The sequence below is a fragment of the Pan troglodytes genome, chromosome 11 (genome assembly GCF_028858775.2).
Source record: "Pan troglodytes isolate AG18354 chromosome 11, NHGRI_mPanTro3-v2.0_pri, whole genome shotgun sequence".
Lineage (NCBI taxonomy): Eukaryota > Metazoa > Chordata > Mammalia > Primates > Hominidae > Pan > Pan troglodytes.
Genome location: NC_072409.2, coordinates 6,243,815 through 6,269,587, shown reverse-complemented (window position 1 = coordinate 6,269,587; position 25,773 = coordinate 6,243,815). Strand labels below are relative to the sequence as shown.

General features: G+C 54.0%; 1 protein-coding gene across 11 annotated transcripts in view; it reads left to right on the top strand.

Moving 5' to 3' along the window:
* NTNG2 (netrin G2) overlaps window positions 1-25,773 on the top strand; it is an 81,367-nt gene that overhangs the window by 29,666 nt on the left and 25,928 nt on the right. For all 11 annotated transcript variants that reach the window (XM_063788131.1, XM_063788125.1, XM_016961920.3 and 8 more), the window contains one exon: window positions 6,918-7,561. In XM_063788131.1, the coding sequence (XP_063644201.1) occupies window positions 6,918-7,561 (644 nt within the window). The remainder of the gene's footprint in view (window positions 1-6,917; window positions 7,562-25,773) is intronic.

Here is a 25,773-nt window from a genome sequence, read left to right as displayed (position 1 = left end):
TGTCTTATCTGAGACGTGGAGCTGACTGTAGCACCTGCCTCCCTGTGGGTTGCTGAGAGGGTGCAGGGAGGAGCGGCTGTAAAGTGCCCAACCCAGCCCGGGCACAGGGCTGGCACTCAGTGAATGTTACAATCATCACACTCTTCTGAGTCAGCCGTTCCCAGGACAGTCCACGCCATGAAGTTCCAGGGTTTCTCATGCACAAGCCTGGTGGCCTCAGCCTCATCCCTTCCTCCTGTGGAAGGTTGCTGGGAGTGGAGTGTCCCTGAGTTAATACGAAGCTGCTGTTTCAAAATAATCGCTCCCGTTTGGAGACATTTCCTAGGGATTCTAGGTAGTGTGAGACACAGACCATCTCACATGGCAATCAATAAGAAAATAGAGACTCAGAGAAGTCAAGTGACTTCGTCAAGGTCACAGAGCCTCAAAGGAGAGAACTGAGAGGGAACTCAGGGCTTTCAGACTCCAGGGCCCAAAACTGTATGGAAAATGGGTATGTTAACTGCATCTTTCTTTTTTTTTTTTCTTTCTTTTTTTTTTTTTTAGACAGAGTCTTGCTCTGTCGCCCAGGCTGGAGTGCTGGAGTGCAGTGGCGCGATCTCGGCTGACTGCAAGCTCCACCTCCTGGGTTCAGGCCATTCTCCTGCCTCAGCTTCCTGAGTAGCTGGGACTACAGGCGCCCGCCGCTACACCCGGCTAATTTTTTGTATTTTTTAGTAGAGACGGGGTTTCACTGTGTTAGCCAGGATGGTCTCGATCTCCTTACCTCATATCCACCCACCTCAGCCTCCCAGAGTGCTTGGATTACGGGCGTGAGCCACCGCGCCCGGCCATTACCGCATCTTTCTAGAGAAAATCCCAAGACTGTTTTTAAAAATCAGCGGTATGATTTTTGTTGTTGTTTTAATTTTCATGAAATATTTAAAGAGGCAGCTACTACTTCTGATACTATCAAAGGGCGGCTTTGGAGCCATCCTGAAAGGCTAGAGGTGTGCCTAACAGTCTCTCCCTATATTAGGCCACTTTGTTCTGACTGCTGTTTTTGTGATTAGTTGATCTGCTGTCCTGGAGATGGGTGGAAACGCGCAGACCCAGAGGAGGCTGGCAAACCTTCACCCCCACTCAGAGGAGACACTCCCAGTCTCAGCCCCACCCCCATGACATTATCAGCTGTCAGATGCTGACCGGGGACTGGGGTGGGGGGACTGGGGTAAACTGGTCTTCTAATACCTCGGTGGGTCCCCAGAATTCCCCCAGTGAAGAATAGAAGGTCCAGGTGCAATGGCTCACGCTTGTAATCCCAGCACTTTGGGAGGCCGAGGCGGGCGGATCACCTGAGGTCAGGAGTTCGAGACCAGCCTGGCCAACATGGTGAAACCCTGTCTCTACTAAAAATACAAAAATTAGCCAGGCGTGGTGGCGCACGCCTGTAGTCCCAGCTACCTGGGAGACTGAGGCAGGAGTATCGCTTGAACCCAGGAAGTGGAGGTTGCAGTGAGCCGAGATTGTGCCACTGCATTCCAGCCTGGGCCATGGAGCAAGATTCTGTCTCAAAAAACAAAACAAAACAAAACAAGAATAGAAGGAAAGTCAGAGGAAGCAATACTGTGTTTGTAGAGGAAAAGGAAGGTCAGGCCAGTGCCAACAGTGGCTTTGCTGGGATGCTCCGCACTCCTGACCAGCTCAGTGGAATTCTGAGACCTTGGGGAGCAAAATCGGAGGGGGACAAGGAGAAAGACAGAAAGAGAAAGAGGGAGAGAGAAAATTGTGTTGGCCACAGCTTGGGATTTATTTATTGTACTTGCTGTTGACTGAGCTCGCTCCACAGCAGGCGAGGGGCCTGTAAACACACAGGCTGATTCATCAGTTTCTGACCATCTGCTTCCCGGGCCGGGGCGGGGGCCGGAGTGCCCCATAGGTTGGAGCAGCCAGCTTGGAGCCCCCATCTCCAGCCAGAGCCAGCTGTGTCAGTCTTCCCAGTGACAGATAGGCCGGGTGCAACTGGGGGCTTTGAGGGATACCCTGTCCCCCGCCACAATGCCCCCACCCCATAGAACCCATCAGGGGCCTGGGCAGGGCAGGGCTAAGTAAGGCAGGAAGACGAAGAGAGACCAGGGAAAAGGTGAAGTGTGGGTGGCTCAGCAGTTGGGGTTGACAGGAATACTATCAACACTCAATAGGAGATATGTCAATATCACTGTCATTTTATTAATAGCTTATTAATATGATGATAATAATAGTATAATTGACTGAGTGGTTACTGAGTTCCAGGCCCAATATGAAGTCCTCACTACACTGTCCACAATAAGCACATTAACAACTCTATGATGGATGATGAGAGAACTGGGTTCAAAGATTGATTCAAGTCAGGAGGGCCTCCTGGAGGAGGCACATGTGGGAGGGCTCTGAAAACCAGGAGGACAGACAGTGGCCAAAGGAGCACAGGCTCTGAGGTGGGAGGGGACAAAGTGGCCTGGGAAATGGCACAGCTTCAGTGCTGGGTTGATAAGAGCTTTCTGGGTAGGTGACGCAGTGTGACACCACTTGGTGCCAGCGTACTGAGAAACCAGGCTGGTGGAGGAGACCCCAGAGTCATCCTCTGGGGAAATAGGATCAAAAACTCCCAATTCATCTCTACCCCTCTGAGCCATTCCTCCCGGCCTGTTCCCTCTTTGCTCACCTGGCATGAGGCTTGTCTTAGTCAGCTCCAGCCACCATAACAAAGTAGCACACGAGACCCAGGTGGCTTAAACAACAAAAATGTCTTCCTTGTTCTGGAGGCTGAAAGTCGAAGACGAAGTTGTTGGCAGGTTTGGTTTCTGCAGAGGCCTCTCTCCCTGGCTTGGAGCCGGCCGCCTTCTCACTGTGCCTTCGAACGGCCTTTTCTCTGTGCACATGGGCCCCAGCGTCTCATCCGGCAGCCAAACTTCTTCTTCTTCCAAGGCCACCAGTCAGATTGGACTAGGGCCAACCTGAGGGTCCCATTTAACCTCAATCACCTCTTGAAAGAGAATCTATCTCCAAATACAGTCCCATTCTCAGATACTAGGGTTAGGGCTTCAACATAGAAATCTGGGGGACACCATTCAGCCCCTAGGAAGTCCCCAGGGGCAGCAGAAGCAGCACTGGGACTTCAGGAAGGGAGTGATGGCTGGGCTGGGGGAAGGGGGGCATGTGCCTGGGTGCCAGAGCCCAGGTGCAAGTTCTTGGGAGCATCTGCCCATCACTCCTCCTCCCGAGCGGCACAGACAGAGCCCATTCTGCGTCCAGGCTCAGAGCACCCTTCCCGGCTGCTGGCTCCCTCACAGGTCAAGCCTGCCTCCTCCAGCCCAGCACCTGCTACCCACTCAGGCCACTGGGCCATCCCCACAGCCTCTCAGTCCCTCACCATTCCAGGCAACAGCACAGGACAGGGTGTGTCTTGCCCACAGTGCCCCGGCCAGTGAGTGAGGAAGCTGGGAACCCCCCCGCCCCATGTCCCTCTGCTGTCCTGGCATGGTGGGCTTGCCAGTGGTGTGGATATCTCTGATGGTAACAGCAGACTCCTCCTCAGAGGTGCCATCTGCTCTCGAGAAGGCTGGGGCCAGTCCTACCCTGGCCCAGGCCTCAGTCCCCCCATCTGCTTAAGGAGATATTGGACTCTATGGTGAGCTCCTGCCACTCTGAGGTTGCATGGGGGCCTGAGGACAGAGCTATTTTGGTCAAAGAGGGATTTGTGGAACCTGCCTCAATGAACCGAGGGTCAGCCCTGCCACCGAGGAGCCCCAGGCAGCCAGGGGACCTGTCCTTCACCCTAGAGGATCGAAGCCCACAGGGTACGGCTGCTGCAGTGGCACCTGGTGGGGGCCACGGGGGTGTGGCTCAGCCCCTCAGAAGGCGGTGGGCCCCATTTCCCCCATGGGGGCCAAACAGCTCATTTGAGAGTGAGAGGTTTTAACTTAGATCCAAGCCATTTTGTCTCTGAGCAAACCAGACACCTGAAACATTCATCAAAAAGGGCCACAAGTGGTCCGGAGCACTGGGTGGTTGTTAGTGACAGTGTTCGTTTTTTTCTTTCTTTCTCTTTCTTTCTTTCTTTCATTCATTAATAGACTTTATATTTTAAAGCAGTTTTAGATTTACAGAAAATTGAGCAGATAGTACAGAAAGTACCTAAAACCCCATGCCACCCTCCCCCACCCACCATCTTTCCCTGCCTATTATCCACATCTTGCATTAGTGGGGGATATTTGAGGTTTTGGGGGATTTCTTTTTGTTGTTGTTTTCGTTTTTGTTTTTTGTTTTTTTGAGACAAAGTCTCGCTCTGTCGCCCAGGCTGGAGCGCAGTGGCGCGATCTCGGCTTACTGCAAGCCCCTCCTCCCGGGTTCATGCCATTCTCCTGCCACAGCCTCCCGAGTAGCTGGGACTACAGGCGCCCACCACCACGCCAGGCTATTTTTTTTTTTTTTTTTTTTTTTTGTATTTTTAGTAGAGACGGGGTTTCACTGTGTTAGCCAGGATGGTCTCGATCTCCTGACCTCGTGATCCACACGCCTCGGCCTCCCAAAGTGCTGGGATTACAGGCGTGAGCCACCACACCTGGCCTTTGTTTTGGGGAATTTCTTTAGAGACAGGGTCTCCCTCTGTGATCCAGGCTACAGTGCAGTGGTGCTGCATAGCTCACTGCAGCCTCAAACTCCTGGGCTCAAGCAATCTCCAGCCCCAGCCTCCCAAGTAGCTAGGACCACAGGTGTGCACCACTATGCCCAGCTAATTTTTTTTTTGTAGATACAGGGTCTTGCTGTGTTGCCTAGGCTGATCTTGAACTCCTGGCCTCAAGTGATCCTCCCACTTCTGCCCCCCGAGTAGCTGGGACTAGAGGCGCGTGCCACCACACCACACCCAGTTTATTTTTTATTGTTTGTAGAGACAGGGTCTCTCTGTGTTGCCTGGGCTGATCTCAAACTCCTGGGCTCAAGTGACCCTCCTGCCTCAGCCTCCCGGAGTGTTGGAATTCCAGGTGTGAGCCACCATATCAGTCATGTCTGATGAACCATTGTTGATACATTATTATTAACTAAAGTCCATAATTTACATGAGAGTTCACTTACTGTGTTGTACAGGTCTATGGGGTTTTTTGTTTGTTTTGTTTTGTTTTTGTTTGTTTTTGGTTTTGTTTGATACGGAGTTTCACTCTTGTTGCCCAGGCTGGAGTGCAATGGCACGATCTCGGCTCACTGCAACCTACGCCTCCAGGGTTCAAGTGATTCTCTTGCCTCAGCCTCCCCAGTAACTGGGATTACAGGCATGCACCACCACGCCCGGGTAATTTTTTTGTATTTTTAGTAGAGACGGGGTTTCTCCATGTTGGTCAGGCTTGTCTTGAACTCCTGACCTCAGGTGATCTGCCCGCCTCGGCCTCCCAAAGTGCTGGATTACAGGTGTGAGCCACCGTGCCCGGCCTGGGTCTATGGGTTTTGACTCATTCATAATGGCATGCATCCACCACTGCAGTATTATACGGCATAGCCTCACTGTCCTAAAAATGCCCTGTGCTCGGCCTAGTCATCCCTCTGACCCTGGGGACCACTACGTTAGTGACATTTTCAGATCCCTCTGGCCTGTTTCCATCAATGACACTTCTCACACCAAATGTATGGGTTTTCCACACCAACAACCTAGTCTCCAGCTCTCTGGACACCACTGGGTGTCCGATGATTCCGTTCAATTGTGACACTGCCCAGAGCTGGCGTCAGAACCCTCAGGTGAAGGGCTCAGTCGCACCACACTGCCCCCACCTCTGACGCAATTGCAAGTTCCTGCCTCCCGTACTTCTGTCCAATTGGCTGTAAATTGGGGGTTCCCACGACCCCTCCCTCAGGTTTGATAGTTTGCTAGAACAGCTCACGGAACTCAGAAAGGCATTTTCCCTACATTTACCTGTTTATCAAGTTCAGGAACAGCCAGATAGAAGAGACTCACAGAGTAAGGGATCGGGGAGAGACCCAGAGCTTCCAGGCCCTCTTTGAGCACCTCAATGTGTTCACCAATCCTAAGGGTACAGGTAAAAAGGCTCAGGGGCCGGGCGCAGTGGCTCATGTCTGCAATCCCAGCACTTTGGGAGGGCAAGCCAGGTGGATCAACTGAGGTCAGAGTTCGAGACCAGCCTGGCCAACATGGCAAAACCCTGTCTCTACTAAAAACACAAAAATTAGCTGGGCGTGGTGGTGCATGCCTGTAATCCCAGCTACTTGGGAGGCTGAGGCAGGAGAATTGCTGGAACCTGGGAGGTGGAGGTTGCTGTGAGCCGAGATCGCCCCACTGCACTCCATCCTGGGAAACATAGCAAGACTCCGTCTCAATAAAAAAATAAAATTAAAATTAAAAAATAAAAGGCTCAGGAAGGTGACTCAGCTAAGGAGATACTTAGAGAGTCGAGAATGTGAATGGGAATTTTTGAGGCAGACAGAGTGGAAGGGCACATGAAGGAGACAGAATGCCATCTGTAAAGGCTCAGAGGTACAACCAGGCAGGGGCAGGAGGACAGCTGTCCTGGGGAGGCCCAGGCACAGTGTCACCAGGTGTGGGAGGGCAGGTTGGGGTTGGTATATTACAGAGTCAGGACTGTGTATTCCAGGCAACGGGGAGCCATGGAGGGCTTCAAAGCAGGGGACTAACACCCAGCCTTCTTGGTTGTCTGTATTTAGAGCAAGGACAAGTATGCATTTTTTCTTTGGAAGCCATGGGATTGCACACCTCTGCACGCATTGAGGAAATGGGCACAAATCTCCCAGCTGTGTCTGGGCACCGGAGCACAGGCCCTGTAGCCACAGAGCAGGTGTCTCGGCTCGCAGGCAGGGGCTAGGCCGCGCAGAGGCTTCCCAGGCCATCCCGAGCATCCAGCACCCACCCTTCCCTTCTCCTCTCCCCGCTGCAGGAGAATCCCTACCTATGCAGCAACGAGTGTGACGCCTCCAACCCGGACCTGGCCCACCCGCCCAGGCTCATGTTCGACAAGGAGGAGGAGGGCCTGGCCACCTACTGGCAGAGCATCACCTGGAGCCGCTACCCCAGCCCGCTGGAAGCCAACATCACCCTTTCGTGGAACAAGACCGTGGAGCTGACCGACGACGTGGTGATGACCTTCGAGTACGGCCGGCCCACGGTCATGGTCCTGGAGAAGTCCCTGGACAACGGGCGCACGTGGCAGCCCTACCAGTTCTACGCCGAGGACTGCATGGAGGCCTTCGGTATGTCCGCCCGCCGGGCCCGCGACATGTCATCCTCCAGCGCGCACCGCGTGCTCTGCACCGAGGAGTACTCGCGCTGGGCAGGCTCCAAGAAGGAGAAGCACGTGCGCTTCGAGGTGCGGGACCGCTTCGCCATCTTTGCCGGCCCCGACCTGCGCAACATGGACAACCTCTACACGCGGCTGGAGAGCGCCAAGGGCCTCAAGGAGTTCTTCACCCTCACCGACCTGCGCATGCGGCTGCTGCGCCCGGCGCTGGGCGGCACCTATGTGCAGCGGGAGAACCTCTACAAGTACTTCTACGCCATCTCCAACATCGAAGTCATCGGCAGGTAAGGCCGGGGGAAGCCCTGGATGTCACCTGCAACCTGGGATGCTATCTGTTACCTGGGACGTTATTGGATACCTGAGATGTTACCTGGTATGTGGAACATGACCGGGTTCTTGGGATGTTACCTGGTTCCCTGGGCGTTACCTGGTATGTGATACATCGTTACCTGGTTCCCCGGGGGTTACCTGGTATGTGATACATCGTTACCTGGTTCCCTGGGGGTTACCTGGTATGTGACACATCCCCTGGTTCTTGGGATGTTACCTGGTACCTGGGACATGACCTGGTTCTTGGGATGTTATCTGGTACCTGGGACATGACCTGGTTCTTGGAATGTTACCTGGTACCTGGGACACTATCTACTTCTTGAGATGTTACTTGGTTTCCAGGAGGTTACCTAGCACCTGGGACATTACCTGGTTCCCAGGACATTACCTGATATTACATCATAGGGACTGCCTAGGATGGCTGGGGCTGCACAGACCCAATGCCTGAGCTTTTCCACGGAAGAAGGTGCACATGTCGGAGGAAGGAAGTGCATGTGTTGGAGGTGTGGAGGGCAGGAGTGGAGCCTGTCTGGGCAGAGCTGGGCTAACTCCTGGTGCTGACTGTGAGAAGTGCTCTGAGGCTGTCCACTGACTCAGTGAATGGGCTCTCATGTTCAGGGGTTTCCGAGACCGCCCTCAGGCTCCATGATTCACTAGAAAATCTCACAGAACTCAGCAAAGCTGCTATATTCACAGTTATGGTTTATTACAATGAAGGATACAGATTAAAATCAGCAACAGGAAAAGGTGCACAGGGCTGGGTCCAGGAGATACCAGGTGCAAGCTTCTCATTGTCCTCTCCCAGTGGGGTTGTGCAGGCAGCACTTGATTCTCCCAGCAGTGACATGGGACAATGCTTGTGAACTATCGCCAGGCAGGGATGCTTACTGAAGCCTCAGTGTTCAGAGTTTTTACTGGGAGATGATGGTATAGGCATTGCTGATGATCTGGCTGGCCTTTGGCTCCAATCCCTCCAGAGGTCAAGCTGATACTACATGGCCCAAGGCATAGGCTCTCTGATGTGGCCCAAGACCCGCAGGCAAACATGGACACTCTTCCTAGACAGGACACTCCAACGGCTTATGGATTAGAGGTCACCTAGCAGAAACCAGGCCGGAGTCAGATCTTTCTTTGGAATGTGCAGGGTGTGGACAACCCAGGCCTGCTGCGGCAGCTCTTTCTTGCCCAGCTCTGGAGAGGAATGTGTTTTGAGGAAACTTTGAGGAAGGCAAAAGACTGTCATAGGAGACGAAAGCAGCCTTTACCTCCCAAAAACTGTTTAGACTGTGGATGATTAAATGGTTCTGTGTTGTCCTGGGTCATTTGTTCTTTTGGCAGATAATATGCCAGTCTGTGGGGGCAATGCCATCTACCCTGGGCCATCTGTAGAATGGGGATGGTAACAAGGATAAGTCTCTTGCTGGATTGTAGTGAGGGTTAAATGAGTTAAAGTTGATGAAGCACACCGAACAGTGCCTGGCACATAATACGCACTAAAAAAAAGTGTTTAATAAAAAAATTGGACAAAATAATGGAGTGAGAGGGCTGGGGTGGGCTGAGGGAGGAGAGAGTTGAGACCCAAGGGTGCTGGGGCAGTCTGGGCCAGGAGCCTGGCTTAGGCAGGTGCAGGCAGGGGCTGCACCTGGGGAGCCCAGCTGGGATGATCACTGTGGGCATCTCTCCACTGCAGGCTTTCAATGTCCACCCAAATCTGTAATTCCTGACAAGTGGAAAAAGTGATTTGCCATATGGCAGGTAGAGCATAATCCTGTTTTTGTAAAATATATAATATGCCTTGTATATAATTTCTGCGTCTTGAACAGACGTTGGCTGTAAGTGTGTACAGGACCGGGAAAAACATCATGGGTTGGGGAGAAAGGCTGGAAGCCTGTTTGCCAGCCATGTGCTGTGGTGATGCCTGTGCCGTGAGGCTGGGCAGGCCGCTGTGGTGCTGCTGTTTCCAGCTTGTATTTGCATTTTGTTTCACTTTGACGGTGTGTGTGGATTCCAGGTGGGCAAAGGCAAAGGCAGGTCTTTCATGAAGCTGGAGTCAGCTTCAAGTCTGGCAGATGGGAGTGAAGCAGGTGCAGACAGGGGCCCGTGGTTCTGACACCCGTGATCTCTAACCCACCTCCAATTGGGACAGGATATTCAAAATCAGGAATGTTCTGGAAACCACCCCATATATAGGCACTGTTGTGGAACTGGTGTCCAGACTTTCAGCCCCTGGGCATCTCCGTGACCTCTGCCCTCGGGATGCAATTGTCTGGTTGTATCTAGACACCTGTCAATCCCTGCAGTCCCACTGGGCTTAGCAGCTCAGGGCTGGGAACCAGCTCCCCAGGCCCTGCAGGCTCCTGGCTTGTCTTCTGACCTTGGACTGCTCAGGGAAACCCTCATCTTCAGGCAACTGTTCAAGGACCCTGCCTTACCTTTCATAAGGTGGCTCATGTGGGGCCCTCATGTCTGGGCCAGCTGTAGGATCCAGACTGGGACTGTGATGCTCAGGGCCTGGTGGTGCCCCTTCAACCCCAGCAGGGTGACCTGGGGTTCAAACCCTGCCTCTCTGCATCCTGCCTTGATTTCCCATCTGTGACAAGAGGCCTGAGGCTGCCTGGAGCCCATGTCTCCCTGGAGGTGGTTCCGCTTGGCACCCAGCCTCTGCAGGCGGTGGGGAGGAGCCAAGGTGGTGGCGAGAGTGTACAATCAATTCAGAGAGAGAGTAAACACTCTTCAGGCGGCAGCTTGGCTTGTCGTTGAACTCGGTTGGGTTAGACGGTTCAGCGAAGGACTGAGGTTACCTCCCCTTTTCCCTCTTCAGTTCCGCTGGGAAAGTCCAGCCATGCTGAGAAGCCAGAGACACAGGACTGGTGGCAAAGGGGGATGTGGGACCCGAAGTTCCTGAGTGGGCACCAGGGACCCCTGGGGGTTCCCAGGCTCTGGGATTTTACACTGATCCTGTTCTGGGGATTCCCTCAGAATTTCGTGACTGCCATGTTGCCCAGTGGCTCCGCTGTGGCCCACTAACAAGAACAGCAAACGTTTATCGAGCATTTGCTACAGGCTCATTTGCTATTGAGCGCTGTTATTAACGGCTTCCATGTGTATTTTCTTGTTTAATCAATAGCCGTTTAATTCCCCCATGGTTATTGAATGGCTCAGATCCCACAAGCCAAAGACACGGCACTGAGCAAGCCAGACCTGATCCCCGCCCCCTGGAGCGCTCCCCCAGCCTCATGTTTTCAGATGAAGAAGCCAAGGACTCTGAGGTCAGAGAATAGAAGGAGATTGCACAGCGCCACTACATGGCAGACAGCTAACATCTAGACACAAGCATGGCCAGGCTCAAGACAGACTCAGCCACCGAGCTGTCCCTAGCCCTGGCCCGGTGGCTGCCTCATTTCTGCTTCCAGCTCTGACTTGAGCCCACCTGGAGCTCAGGTAGCCTGTATGATGGGGCGATCCCACGGGACTCCCCTTTGAATTGAAGGTTCTTTGATGGGTGGTGGCTCCCTGCTCTGCCACTCAAGTCAGTGATTTCCAGCTCCAAGGGGGACCCCAATGGCAGGCAGCAATGTAGGCAGGAGGGGGAGGACAGAGGCACCTGGCTGCGGAGGAGGAGCTGGAGCAGCTGCAGCAGCTGCAGCCAGCCCAGGGCCCTGGGAAGGAGGGACTGGTACAAATGGTGAGGGGGACAAGAGGTGGGGACAGACTGAGCTGCAGCCCCACAGGGGGCAGGTGGGCTGCCGGTGGCTCTGAGAGAAGCACAGGCACCCGCAAGTCCCAGCCACGCCCCCTCCCTGCCTCCTGCGGAGCCTGCTCCACGTGCCCATTCCTGGAAGGCAGGCAGGGGGTGGGAGCTATTTTCTCCTTCCACACATGGGGAAACTCAGGTGCGGAGCCTGGAGAGTGGCTGGCTTCAGACTGTGCAGCAAATCTGGGGCAGAATCTGGATTTGAGGAGGAATGAGATCATCCCTTTATGGTGCTTGGAGCGGGAGGGGCCTCCACCCCCACCCTCCACACAACCATTAAGAGAAGTGGGGCCCAAACCTGACCCAGCATCTCACAGGAGAACCATTTAAGACAGGGTTCCCCAGCCCCACCACTGAGAGCTTTGGGACCGGGAGGCTTGGGGTGAGGTCCAGAAGGTTGTGTCTTTGCAAAGCTCCTCAAGTAAGCTGGAAAGGTGGAAGCTGCTGCATCCATGGAGATGGATGACTGTAACCTGTTGGAACCTCAGTTTTCTCATCTGCAAAAGGGAGAAATAGTAATGACTTCAGCTGCCTGTTGTGAGGAGTCGATGAAATGCTATATTCAAAGAGCTTATCCCAGTGTCTCATTCCTCTGGTTAGACGGTGGGAGAGGGAAGTGGGGGAGGTTTGGGGTCAGGGCTGCCTAGATATGAGGCCATTCCTGCACCCACCCCAGGCACTAGAAGGAGTGTGGAAGTATGCCTCTGGGTTCATAGGGGTTGCAATCCCAAATGTCTGCAGAGGCTGGAAACACAACTTACGTGGGAGCCAGGCATGGTGGTGTGTGCCTGTAGTCCTAGCTACCTGGGAGACTGAGGCAGAAGGATTATTTGAGCCTGGGAGGTTGAGGCTGCAGTGAGCTATGATGGTTCCACAGCGCTCCAGCCTGGGTGACAGAGAGAGATCCTGTCTCTAAAAAAGTAATAATAATAAATTCAAATGAATAATAAAAATAATGAGAAGAAGATAATGTATATGGGTACCTATGGTACCAGCAGAAGCGATAGGGAAGGGTGTGGCCTGGGGAGAAATGGAGACAGCAGGCTCCTCACAAGACAGTGCACCAAACATTCCAGATCTTCTGCGGTTACAAAGTAAGGTGCACAGAAGTATCTATGTAAAGTCTCTTGCTTTCAAAAATATTGGCACCTACTTCAAAAAGTTGTTTAAACTCTGTGCAAGGAAAACAAAATACCCCTGCAGCCCAGGGCAGCTCACGAGCTGCCAGGGAGCACCCCTGCTCTGAAATGCTCAGTGTCCTCCTGCAGCCGTAGTAGCAGCTGCATTCGACGGGCCCAAGGCAGGGCCAACACACTGGAGCCAGGGCAGGGGCAAGATAGCAAAACAGCCCAGCCAGCCCTGCCCACTCCAGACCTGGGAGTCAGAGGGAAGGGGGCATCATCCCACGCAAGTTCCTCTGCCCAGAAAACCCAGGAAGCTCCAGGAAGGCAGCCCAGCGGGTCCTTTGCCAGCAGGAACAGGAAAGGAGGAATGAGTTCCCCATTCCTGGAGGTATTCAAGCCCAGTGGGTGGTGTTTGTGGGAGATGATGAAGGGAGGTCCTTTGCACAAAATTAAGGTCTTGTGTGCCCATTCTGTTCAAAAGGAATAAATGTGGATTAAGGGAACAGGAAAGGCAGGTACCATTTATTGGGAACCCATGGGTTACGTGCCAGGCATTGCATCCTCACCCCCTTTCTGCCCAGGAGGAGGCCGAAGTCCTTGAGCGAGAGGAAACCCGTGAGTTCCAAGAGGCTGAGCTGGGCCTGGACGGGCAGATCTGAGCTCCAGACTGGCCAAGCCCGGCTCCTGCAGACCCAGCTTCCCCAGACCCTGCGGGGGTCTAGCTGCTCTATGTCCCTGGGCCTCCCCCAACCTGTTTTTTCCTCCCTTGACACCCTCCCCTCTTTCTTGCCTTCTTGTTTTCTTCCATAAACGTCCTGTCCCTATTGATCGCCCCGTAACTGGAGATGGACGGACACCGGACTAGAATAGAAACAGCAGAGGGAAGAAAACCATGGAGGGTGGGCAGGTGGGCGCGGGGAGGGGAGTGCAGAGACAGGCGATTTCAGCCACCCTATTCCTGTACCCACCCTCCCTGCATCTCTTTCTCAGCTGCTCTACAGGAAAAACAGGGGCAAGAAGGGAATTCTGTGATGTTATTCTGCCTGCACTGACTCCTTGAAACTCTGGGAAGGCAGAGACTCCTCCCTCAGCAATATTAACTGTCATTCACTGAGAATTCCCATAGCCCAGGTAGCATCCCGAGTCCTTTATGTGCATTTCCTCATTAAGTCCTATCCTGTGAGGATCATTGTCCCCATGACACAGATGAGGAAACTGAGGCCAGGAGGTTGAGATATAGATGGAAGGGCTGGGTGTGGTGGCTCGTGCCTGTAATCCTAGCACTTTGGGAGGCTGACGCAGGAGGATCTCTTGAGTCCAGGAGTTCAAGACCAGCCTGGGCAATATAGTGAGACCCCCCATCTCAATGAAAACAAAATAGATGGAGGTACCCATGAGGATGGCTGTTATTGGAAAAGCAAAAAATAACAAGTGTTGGCAAGGATGTGGAAAAATCGGAACCTTCATGCATTGCTGGTGGGAACAAAAACGGTGCAGCCACAGGGGAGAACAGTATGGTGGCTCCTGAACAAGTTACATATAGATTTAGCAATTCCGCTCCTAGGTATAGACCCAACAGAACTGAAAGAAGGGACTTGAACAGATACTTGTACACCCATGTTTATAGCAGCTTTATTCAGAGTAGTCAAAAGGTAGAAACAACACAACTGTTCATCAACAAATGAAGACATAAAATGTGACCCATCCATACAATGGAATATGATTCAGCCTTAAAAAGGAGGGAGAACCTGACACACGCTGCAACACAGATGAACCCTGAGGACATGATGCTAAGTGAAATAAGCCAGACACAAAAGGACAAGTACCATATGATTCTGCTTACCCGACGTCCCCAGAGTCGTCAAATTCATAGAGACAGAAAGTAGAATGGTGGCTGCCAGGGGCTGGGGGAAGGCGGAATGGGGGTTAATATTTAATGGAGACAGCTTCAGTTTGGGATGATTTAAAGTTCTGGAGAGGGATGGTAACGGTGCTTGCACAGCACTGTGGATGTGCTAATGCCACCAGACTGTACACTTAACAATGATAAGGTGGCTGGGCGCGGTGGCTCATGCCTGTAATCTCAGCACTTTGGGAGGCCGAGGCGGGCGGATCACTTGAGGTCAGGAGCTCAAGACCAGCCTGGCCAACATGGCAAAACCCCATCTCTACTAAAAATACAAAAATTACCCAGGTGTGGTAGCGGGTGCCTGTAATCCCACCTACTTGGGAAGCCGAGACAGGAGAATCACTTGAACCAGGGAAGTGGAGGTTGCAGTGAACTGAGATCGCACCACTGCACTCCAGCCTGGGCAACAGAGAGAGACTCCATCTCAAAAGAAAAAAACATGGTAAGGTGATAAATATATACGTATATTTTAGCACACTAAAAAATGAAGGAAATAGATGGGTGGGTGGTCTCCATGTCAGACTGTCCAGGTGCAAATTCTGGATTAGGTGTGACCCTGGGCAAGTTGTCTAACCTGTCTTTGCCTCCTTCCCACCTCCACAAAATGGAGACAATCACCCTGCAGTTTAAGTGAGAACATCCAGGGAGAGGAGCCACGACTGTCAGGGTTACGGAGAAAGAACAGCAGATCACAGAGGGCCTGGAGGTTCTTCTACCGGGGCCTATGGGCTCTTAGGAGCGCAAAGGGTGGGTTTCAATCATCCATGGACTCCCTGAAATATATGCTAAGTGTCGTGTGTGTGCAGTCAGTTGGTGAGAGCCCCTAGTTTTTGTTCCATTCTCAAAGGGGGTCCATGATCCCAAAATATTTGGAGAGTCCCTGGAAAGGCAGCTTTGTGTTCTGCTTTTCATTTTTTAAACCCAACTCTTGGCCGGGCGTGGTGGCTCACGCCTGTAATCCCAACACTTTGGGAGGCCGAGGCAGGCCCATCGCCTGAGGTCAGGAGTTCAAGACCAGCCTGACCAACATGGTAAAACCCTGTCTCTACTAAAAATACAAAATTTATCCAGGCGTGGTGGCGTGCACCTGTAATCCCAGCTACTCGGGAGGCTGAGGCAGGAGAATCACTTGAACCCAGAAGGCGGAGGTTGCAGTGAGCCGAGATCGTGCCATTGCACTCCAGCCTGGGTGACAGAGCAAGACTCCGTCTCAAAAATAAATAAATAAATAAATAAATAAAATAAACCCAACTCTTTGGGGACACCCAGCTCTTTGGGGACAGACATTTTGTTAAATACAGTTCACACACCTTCAACTGCATCTCCCAGGCCCCCTGAGCTACTACTGCTTCCCGCCAAAAAGCGGGCATGCACGATTCCAGACCACATCGGCCTCCACTGAGAAGTGCCGGTGTTGGGAAGGGGCCAGACTATGCTGAAGAGTTGGGGGGTGGTCGGGTCCACTGCCGAGGCGGGTGGTTGACCCCTGGACCTGGGGTCTCCTCTGGTCTTTGGCTCTGCTCCACTGCTGGGTGGGGTGGAGAGGGCAGGAGGGACATCTCGGCCTTGGCCAGGGTCACAGGAGGCTTGGGGAGCCCTGTACGTGCTTGGGAGAGAGTCACGCACAGCAACGCCTTCCCAGCAGCACTAGGCAGAATCGGGGTTCCCTCTTCTCTTGCCTGAGAAGGCATTTCCTCTGCGAGCTTTCTCGCCGTCATATTAATTCACTCAACAGATGTTTCTTCTCAGACCTTGCAGGGATGAATTAACACATATTTCTAATGGGCACTGCCTTGGTTTCTTGGAGCCTCCATAACAAAGTACCACAAACTGGGTGGAGGTCAGGAGTCTGAAATCAGGGTGCAGCTGGCTTCGCTGTGGAACCTGCAGGGGGGAATCTGTCCCACACCCTCCGCCCTCCGCTCGCTCCTGGTGGGGCCGGCAGCCTCTGGCGTTCCTGGGCTTGCAGCTGCGTCACTCCAGTTGCTGCCTTGTCTTGTGGCTGTCCACTCCCTGAGCATCTGTCTTACACGCTGTCTCCCCGTGTCTCTTCCTACAGGGACACCAATCACATCGGATAAGGGCCCGCCCTCCTCCAGCATGACCTCAGCTTAACTTACATCCTCATCACATCCACAAAACCCCATTTCCATGTAAGGTCACATTCATAGGCACTGGGGGTCAGGATGTCAACATATCTTTTCGGGAGACACGATTTGGCCCACAGCAGGCACCTATGACGTGCTGGACACAGCAGGGTGCCAGGGTCCAAGAGCATGGAGGGGCTGACGCTCCCGTAGTGGGAGAGCAGGAATCAACAAACCCAGTACCCCCAAGTGCCCACAGGTGCACGGTGAGAAAGAAGCCAGGGCAAGGCCAGGCACGGTGGCTCACGCCTGTAACCCCAGCACTTTGAGAGGCTGAGGCTGGCGGATTGCTTGAGCGCAGGAGTTCAAGACCAGCTTGGGCCACATGGTGAAACCCCATCACGACAAAAAATACAAAAATTGGCCAGGCATGGTGGTGTGCGCCTGTGGTCTCAGATACTTGGGAGGATTTCTTGAGCCCAGGAAGTCGAGCCTGCAGTGAGTTATGACTGTGCTACTGCACTCCAGCCTGGGCAACAGAGCGAGACCCTATCTCAAAACCCAGGGCAATATGGGAGTGGAGCTGGGAACCAACCTGAGACCTGGACCCAGGGGTCAGGGAAGGCCCTCCAGGGAGGGGGCTTTGAAGGAGAAACCTGAAGGGGGAACGGGGGGGCACGGCATTTGTGGCAGGGGGACAGCAGGCAGGACAGGTGTGGTGCCTTCTAAGGACTCAATGTGATGCGGCTGTGGTGGGTGAGTAAGATTCCAAAGAAGAGCAGGCAGGGCCGGATCACGCCAGCCCTGCAGCCGCGGGAGGAAGTTGGTTTTGGTTGAAGTTTGGTGGGAGGGCTACAGGCAGGGGAGAGGTGTGATCTGATTTCCGGTGTTTGGAAATCTGAGTTGGGGGTGGCGGTGCTGGAGGCCTGCAGGAGACCGGGCGGGTCCTACCAAGACTGACAGCAGCCTGGCCGGGTTCTGGCAGGGACAGGGGCTGTGAGGTGGGCCGCCTGGAGGTGGCCTTTGGTGGCAGTGTTGCTGAGTAGCTGGTGGGAGCAGGCGGTGGGAGGCATCATGGAGGACTCCCAGGCGTCTGGCTTTGAGACACTGGGTGGATGGAAATTTTGCCTTGTCAAATGGGGACAGAGGTGAGGGGATTTTCTGGAGGGGAATTTTTTTTTTAATTTCTTAATTTTTTATTTTTATATTTTCATACAGCAAAGTGGACCTTTTGGGGGTACAATTCTAGGAATTTTAGCACGTGGATAGAGTCACGCAACCGCCGCCACCGCCTGGGTCCACAACAGCCCGTCTCTCCAAAAACTCCCTGTGCTACCCTTTGGAGCCACCCCCTGCCCCCGTCCCGAGACCCCTGGAAGCCCCCATCCTGCTCCCTGAAAATCTGCTGTAAGTGGAGTCGTGCTGCAGGTGGCTTTTTCAAGGGGTCTCCGTCGTCTTCACTGTGCCTCTGAGGCTTATGGCGTGGCCGCCTGCGTGGTTCGGGATCCTCACTCCTGAGTAGGACTGTGCCGTGTGCACTGCGCACCGTGGGTCTGTTTACCCATTCTCCGTGGAAGGACGTTTCGGTGGCTCCCAGTCTGGGGCGATTATGAGTAGAGCTGCTATAAACATTCGTGGAAAGGTTTTTGGGTGAACATAAGTTTTCGCCTCTCTTGGGTAAACACCCAGGTGTGGACGGCTGGGTCGTCTGGTGAGCGTGTTTAACTCTATGAGAAACTGCCAGGCCGTCTTCCAGCGCGGCTGTGCACTGGAGGAAGCCTGACTTCTATTTTGGACCTGTTGGTTGTGAGCGTTTTGGAGGCATCCGGAGCATTTGGGCCTCTGAGTGTGAAGCGCAGGCGAGACTGGGCGCGGGGAGTCCTGAGCTCCGCGGTGACGATGACGCCCGCCGTGGGGGCGTGCGAGACTTCCGAGAGGAGAGCCGGGGAGCCGGGCGGGCGGCAGCCCTGAGATCAGAGAGAGGGGGAATCTGGCAGGGCGGTGCCCCAAAGCCACGCGGGAGCGGTTCCTGCAGGGCAGCGGCCACCTGTGTCCGTGCTGCGGCGGGTCCAAGTGGAGGAGGCCAGCGTGGGCCCATGGACCTGGGAAGATGGAGGTCACAGTAGACGCACCCAGAGCAGAGCCCGGGAGTCCGGGATGAAGGCCGTCGTGGGGTGGTTTCAGGGGTGAATGCCAACACTTTTAAAAGAGTGAAATAGGGGTGAAAAAGAGGGGGTGTAGGCAAGCTTTTGAAAACGTTTTGCTCGGAAGGGGAGCAGGGAGATGGGGTGTGAGCTGCTGGGGGAATGGGGAGGGGAGAGGGCTCTTCCTGAAAGGCGGGAGGCGCCGCAGCGTTGGCGTTGGGATGGGAAGAATCCACCAGGACTGAAGATAGCTGTGGGGAGGGCGGGAGGGACGCTGGGGACAGGAGCCGAGGAAGTGATCGGGGTGGGCGGAGAGCTGACAGGACAGAGGGCCCACCAGCATGTGTAAGGAGGAAAGGCTGACTGATTTCATATTTAGGTCAGAAACCCTGCTTCTAACACCTTCTAGAGACTCCATGTCCATCCTGACAACCCAGGGTGGCCCACCCTGGTGGCTCACGGAAGTCCCTTTGTCCTGAGTAAAGAGTGGCACATCACGGTGCCAGCGAGCAGCCTGCCTGAGATTCCAGCTCTTTCCATTTGCTCTTTTCTGGCAAGTCTCTTCCATTTCTCCAGGCCTCAGTTTCCCCACCTGTAAAATGGGATCCCGCTCTTGTAAAGATTGTCTGAGACTTGCCGGCTCAAGTCCCAATACTCAGGAGGTGCCTGAGGAAGGGGAGCCATTGATTCCTTGAAGGAGTCAGTATTTTGTCACCTGAACACACAGACCATGTTCCTCCGTCACTCGCCTGGGGCGGAGTGGAATTCCTTGGCTTTATCTCCAGCTCTGTCCTCTGTCCCTTCATCAGTCAACAGTCATGCAGGAATGAGAAGCTCAGTTCATAGTAGGTATAGCCAAAGGGACTTTGGAGGAGAGTGCTGCTGCCAACAGCGGATGGGGGACTGAGCCCCACCCAGTTCTGCCTGGGCCACTCCCTCTGGGTCTGTGGCCACCACACCCGGCAGGCTCCTGTCCCCCCGACCCCAGCTCTGTGGCTTGCTGGGCCTCACCAGCTGCGATTGGGCAGGACAGATGGGGTTGGAGAGGGGAAGCTGAGTGGGGAGAGGACAGGCCACATCCAGGCTCATCCTCAGGCCTTGTTCTGCCCCTGGGCTGGGCTGCCTCCCTCCACATCTCAGCAGAGGGAGCGTGGGGGGGGGTCATTGTAGAGGATCCCTGGCCCTTCATCCCATGTGAAGCCTGTTTTAGACTCACAGATGCTCCCTTAGATGTACCCGCCAAGTCACACACACACGCAGCCATTCACTCATCTGTAACATGCCCCTGACTCACACATAAACACACACCTGCCCCACCCACACACGTGAATCCGCTTCCAGAAGCACCCAGTCATAGACACATCACACTCCACATGGCTGCCTTGCACCCCTGCTCACAGACGCGGACCCACAGGGTGAGCGGAGGCCTCCGCAGCAGCCCGGGGTTCACCAGAGGCCTTGGCTTGACTGCCCTGGGCTCAGGGCTTCTCTGTGCTTCTCCCCCATGTTGAGGCACCCACTTCATGCTTGGGTTCCTGGAGGCCTCTTTCCGCTCTGTGGGACAAAGCCCCCTCTGGGCTTCTAACCATCCATCCATCCCACTCTCAGCCTGAACTAGGTCCCAAGGTGGACCCCCTATCAGCAGCCCTGCCCCCTAGAAGAGAGGTGCAGGCTGGCGTCAGGATTTGGTTTCGGGACATGACTGGCCTCCCTCCCTCCCTTCAGTCTTGCCCTTTCTGTAGCTTTTTGTCCCTAAACACAAAACCAGTCACTTCTCTGCACAATATCTCTAGTGGTCTTCTACTGACCTTAGACTCAAGTCTGTGCTCTGTGACCACAGACTTTCCCTCTCACCTCCTTCTGTAGCCTGGGCTCTGAGACTCCCAAGATCAGCCACCCCAAAGGTTGGGTCTCTCGGGCTGGCCTAGGGGCTAGTCCTTCTGCCTGGAACATGACCTAGCCCTCCCCAGCCTTCCTGTCTGGCAAACTCCTCACCCCTCAGGACTTGGCTCAGAGAGCACCTCTCTAGAGCTCCTGAAGGCTGGAGACCTGTGCAACCAGCCCCTCGGTCCCCTTCTCCAGCCTTGGCGGCTTGCGACAATCCCACAGCCTTGCCATAGCTACCATAGCTATGCACGTACACATCTGCCACCCGCCCCCATCGGCTCTGAGCTCCAAGGGAGCAGGGATGGGGTCTGGCTTGTTCTCACCTTAGCACCAGCACCCAGAACCAGGTAGGCGTGCTGTATATGTGTGGAATTCATTCATTCATTCAGTCAGTCAGTCATTCATTTATTCATTCATGAACAAATGAACTTACATGAACAAAGAAGTCTTACTATCTGGAACTCTTTCCAGAGAAGAAAGAGACTGGAATATAGGCGCTAGGAGGCAGAGAGGCAGGACCAGCTGGGCTTGCTAGCACCCACCCTTGTCGCCTCCCACCCTTCCACCATCACACCCTGCTCCTTCTCCTGTTTTCCTTGTGTGAGAAATGGGCCTCTCTGGGCTACCACCTGGGCCTGGTCCTTCCCTCGGGGGTGTTGGGCCTTCCTGCAGGGGAAGAAGCAACCTTGCTGAAGTCAGCTAGGCTGCTTAGGCTGGGGGTGCCTTTGCAGGCCCTGGCCATACCCACCGTGTCACCCCTAAGCCGCACACTCAAGCCTCCCAGCACCCGCCCGTCAGCCTCTGTGTTGTATGCAAGGAAGCTGCCTCTGGCTTTGTAATGGGTAATAGGATTTATCAGTAGACTGAGGAGGTGAGGTATGTTAAAGCACTTAATAGAAAAGGGCTTCGCACAGAAGCCCAAATTTGATTTAGCCAATGAACTCAATTGCCGGCCTGATTGCGTTCCAGGAGGCGCGGCAGCCAGCATTTGTCCATGTTACCCTGGAAAAGCCAGGCTGCGCCAGGCGACCAACCCAGACCACCCAGACCTCCCCTCTGCCCCCACGGCTCTGTTGTTGGTTCCTCGCTTTCTCAGGATCTCAGGTTTGAGTGGCAGTCCTTTGACCCAAACAGTCCCAAGTTCTCCAGCATCCAACAGCCTCCTTCCCTCTAGTGCCCAAGGCTTCCCCATCCCATGAATTAGCTAGAAGTGCAGTTTGCTACCATGTTCCTTTCACCATGATCCTCAAATCCGTGTGTCCTCTGGTCACTTGTCACCTCTTACTCAAGCTGGCCTCTGCAGGCTTCCCTCCTGACCATTTGTTTCTTCTCCGGCTGCTGCCCATCTCCCCACACTGCTTGCCTGAGCCAAGGACACATCTCTCCCAACCCCCGAAAGAAGACCAAGATCCCCAGGCCACAGTGTTTCATGATGTCTTGACTCAGGCCTGGGCATAGCAGATGGGAATTACCATGTAGAAAAGAAGGACTTGAGGCCAGGCACGGTGGCTCATGCCTATAACCTCAACACTTCGGGAGGGCAGATCACCTGAGGTCGGGAGCTCGAGACCAGCCTGGCCAACATAGTAAAACCCCCGTCTCTACTAAAAATACAAAAATAAATAAAAAATTAGCCAAGCATAGTGGTGCATGCCTATAATCCTGGAAACTCAAGAGGTTGAGGCAGGAGAATCACTTGAACTTGGGAGGCGGAGGTTGCAGTGAGCTGAGATCGTGCCACTGCACTCCAGCCTCCAGCCTGGGCGATGACAGAGTAAGACTCCATCTCAAAAAAAAAAAAAAAAAAGAAGAAGGACTTGAGAGGATTTCCATTAGCCATCACCAACCTTGAGGCCGTCCATCGTCCATCCATTGGCCACGGCCACCCACCGGCTGGGGAGGAGAAACCCCTTGGCCATGTAAGCCCGCAGCCCCCTCCCAGGGCAGCATCATTCCTCACTGCGGTCCCGGTCCCCAACCCCAGCTCTGTGAGTCCTCAGAAAGCGAGCGCCCTTGTTGCTTCAGCCTCCTCCTTCATCCTGCAGAACACGCCAGCCTCCCTTGTGAGCATCTCCAAGCCACCGTAAGATCTGGGATTTGCTTTAGGTTATTTTGCCCATAACCCAGAGGCTCATGAAAAATGTTTTTCCCAAAACAAAAGAACACTCTTCACCCAAAGATAAATGCGCTATCTGGCAAGAGAAATTGGAAAACATTGCTGGCTGCATTAAAGTAGTAGTCTAACTTTAGCCCCCAAGGTACCAGAGCTCTGTGAGGCGTCTCAGTATACACGACATGTAATAATGTGGGGACGGGTGGTAACATACCAGGAAAGAAGGACCAGGCAATGTGATTAATGACCAGGAACCCCCATGGTCCTGCAAAGAGGTGCTTTGAGACAAGTTGGGGACTAGCTCTCCCAGCCCAGCACCTGCCCACCGCAGTTCAGAGCCATTGCCGTGAACACTCTGAAATCCCCGTGGGGCTTTGCCTTTGCAGAGAGCCAGCCCTGGGGCCTCCTCCTCCCTGCCCAGCTCCAGCACCATCCCTGGCTCGCTCACCCAAACTCACCACTTCCTCCGTCGTTCCCCACAAGGAGTGGATGACATCACTCTTTCCGGCAGCCAGGAGTTGACCTACATTCCACCCGCCCTCCTGTCTGGGAGACTCTCCAAACCCCCTGCTCCTCTCTCCCTGGGAGGAGGGAAGGGCCCCGCTCACGATTTTTGTGGAGTGACGGTGCCAGGCCCGGGTCCAGATGGTGCCCCCGCAGCAGCTCCCAGGCACTGCCTGCCCCTCCCTGCAGCGCAGGGCACGCTCCTGCCTGGCACGGGCCAGGGCCCCTGTCATCCTTCATGTGGCTGTCGGGCCCCCAGCTGGGCCTGCCACGTTTCCCAGAGAACTGGTGTTATCTGGGCTGGGCTTTCCCCTGGAGGGGAGGCCCGGTGCTGCCTACTGACAGTTGTGGTCTCCAGGGGCTTACTAGGGACTCATCCATTCAAGAAAAAGGGAAACTTAGCTGAGAAGGTGGCTGTGGCTCTGTTCTTGCTGGCAGCAGGGCCAGCTTCCAGCAAGCAAGTGAGTGCGCCCCATGTCAGGCCGTGAGAGAAGTCAGGGTCTGAGCAGAGGGGCCAGACAGCCACACGGGTGAGCCGGGTAGCAGGTGGGCCTGCCAGATGAAATACGGGATACCCAGTTAAACCTGAATTTCAGATAAACAAGGGAATCATTGTTTTTTAGGGTAAGTATGTCCCAAATATTTCATGGAATATACTTGTACTAACAAAATCATTAGTTATTTATCTAAAATTCAAAAAAAATTTTTTGTTTTTTTAGAGACAGGGTCTTGCTCTGTCACCCAGGCTGAAGGGCAGTGCAGTGGCACAGTCACGGCTCACTGCAGCCTCAACCTCCTGGACTCAAGCGATCCTCCTGCCTCAGCCTCCAAAGTAGCTAAGATGACAGGTGCTCACCACCATGCCCTGATAAATTTTGTGGTTTTTTTTAATTTTTTTGTAGAGATGTAGGGGGGGGTCTCACTTTGTTGCCCAGGCTGGTCTCGAACTCCTGTTCTCAGGTAATCCTCCTGCCTGGGCCTCCCAGAGTGCCCAGATTACAAGCATGAGCCACTGCACCAGGCCTAAAATTCAAATGTAACTCAGTGTCCTGTATTTTTATTTGGGAAATCTGGCAACCATTGTGGCATGGGGCTCTGTGGGGAAATGACTCCAAGAGGCCAGTGGGGGCCAGGCGTGGTGGCTTATACCTGTAATCCCAGCACTTTGGGAGGCCGAGGTGGGCGGATCATTTGAGGTCAGGAGTTCGAGACCAGCCTGGCCAACATGGTGAAACCCCATCTCTACTAAAATACTAAAATTAGTCGGGTGTGGTGGCGGGCGCCTATAATCCCAGCTACTCGGGAGGCTGAGGCAGGATAATTGCTTGAACCCAGGAGGTGGAGCTTGAAGTGAGCCAAGATCGAACCACTGCACTCCGGTCTAGATGACAAAGCGAGATTCCATCTCAAAATAAGTAAACAAATAAAGGATAAATATCTGGCAATATGTTACTGAATCCTCCAAGAGGCCAGGGGGTGTGTCACCTCTTGTGGGCGCCCCAGGGGCCTGGAGAATAGGTTGATTATCTCTATTTTGGGGAGCTGCAGGCTCTGAGAGAGGCTCTGGGGTGGGTGTTGGACGGGACAGCATGAATAAGGGGCCCTGCCCTTGGGGTCAGGCACCTCAGGGCTGCCAGGTAAGGCCTATCTTGGCACCTGGGAGCCCCTGTACTCTCATCTCCGTCCCTCCCTCTATCACCTGTTGGCTGTCGACAATAGCAACAATAATAATAGCTGACGTTTCCGGAGGGCATGCTCTGTGCCAGACCCAGTGCTGAGCCCTCGAGGGTACCAGCTCAGCTTGCCCTTCCCTGACCCCTGACAGTCCTGCCACATGGAAACAGCCACTTCCTAGGGTTACAGGACACCGACTGATTCCCCAAGGCTGGTCACCTTCCTGCCTTTGCCTAGCTTGAGGGGTCAGAGGTTTGAACCCGACTGTCTGGCCGCCGCGCCACCTGGTGCTGCAGCCCAGCCGTGACACTCACCGGCCTTTAACCCAGCAGGTGACCCATGCCAGATGCTGCACACACAGCTCCCATGCATTATCCCCTTCCTCCCTTGCTTCTTTCTGCAAACATTGAGCACCTACTGTGTGCCAGGCAGTGTGTTAGACATTTACCAAAAATTAAACCCAGAGAAGTGACTTGCTCAAGGTCACCTAGCAAATCAGTAGCAGAACCTGGGTAAGAATCTGGCTGCTGAATCAGCCTCTCTCTCTCTCTCTGTGTGTGTGTGTGTGTGTGTGTGTGTGTGTGTGTGTGTCCCCCATGGAGCGTTCTTGCTGCCGTCTGAAGAGCTAAAGCCGTGGGATTCTGCAATGGGGCAGGGGTGGAGAGGGAACAGCCCTGGTGGCCTGGGAGGGGTCCACTGGCCTCATGGGCTGGCCAGCATGCCCTAGCTCTATGTTCATTATTAAATCATCCTTTCTGATGTATGAGCTGAAAAGTGCTGTGTCGGGGGATCAGGTGGCCCAGGTGATGGTTTTCTGGTGAGATTGATGGTTCCTGAGCGTCAAATTCAGAGAGCGATCGCTTGGGAAAATTGATCCCACAGAAGAAGGGGAAATACCTGGGCTGGAGTGCAGCAGGAGCCCAGACTGCCCGCCCAGGTCCAGATCCAGGCAGAGGCTGGTGCCAGGAGG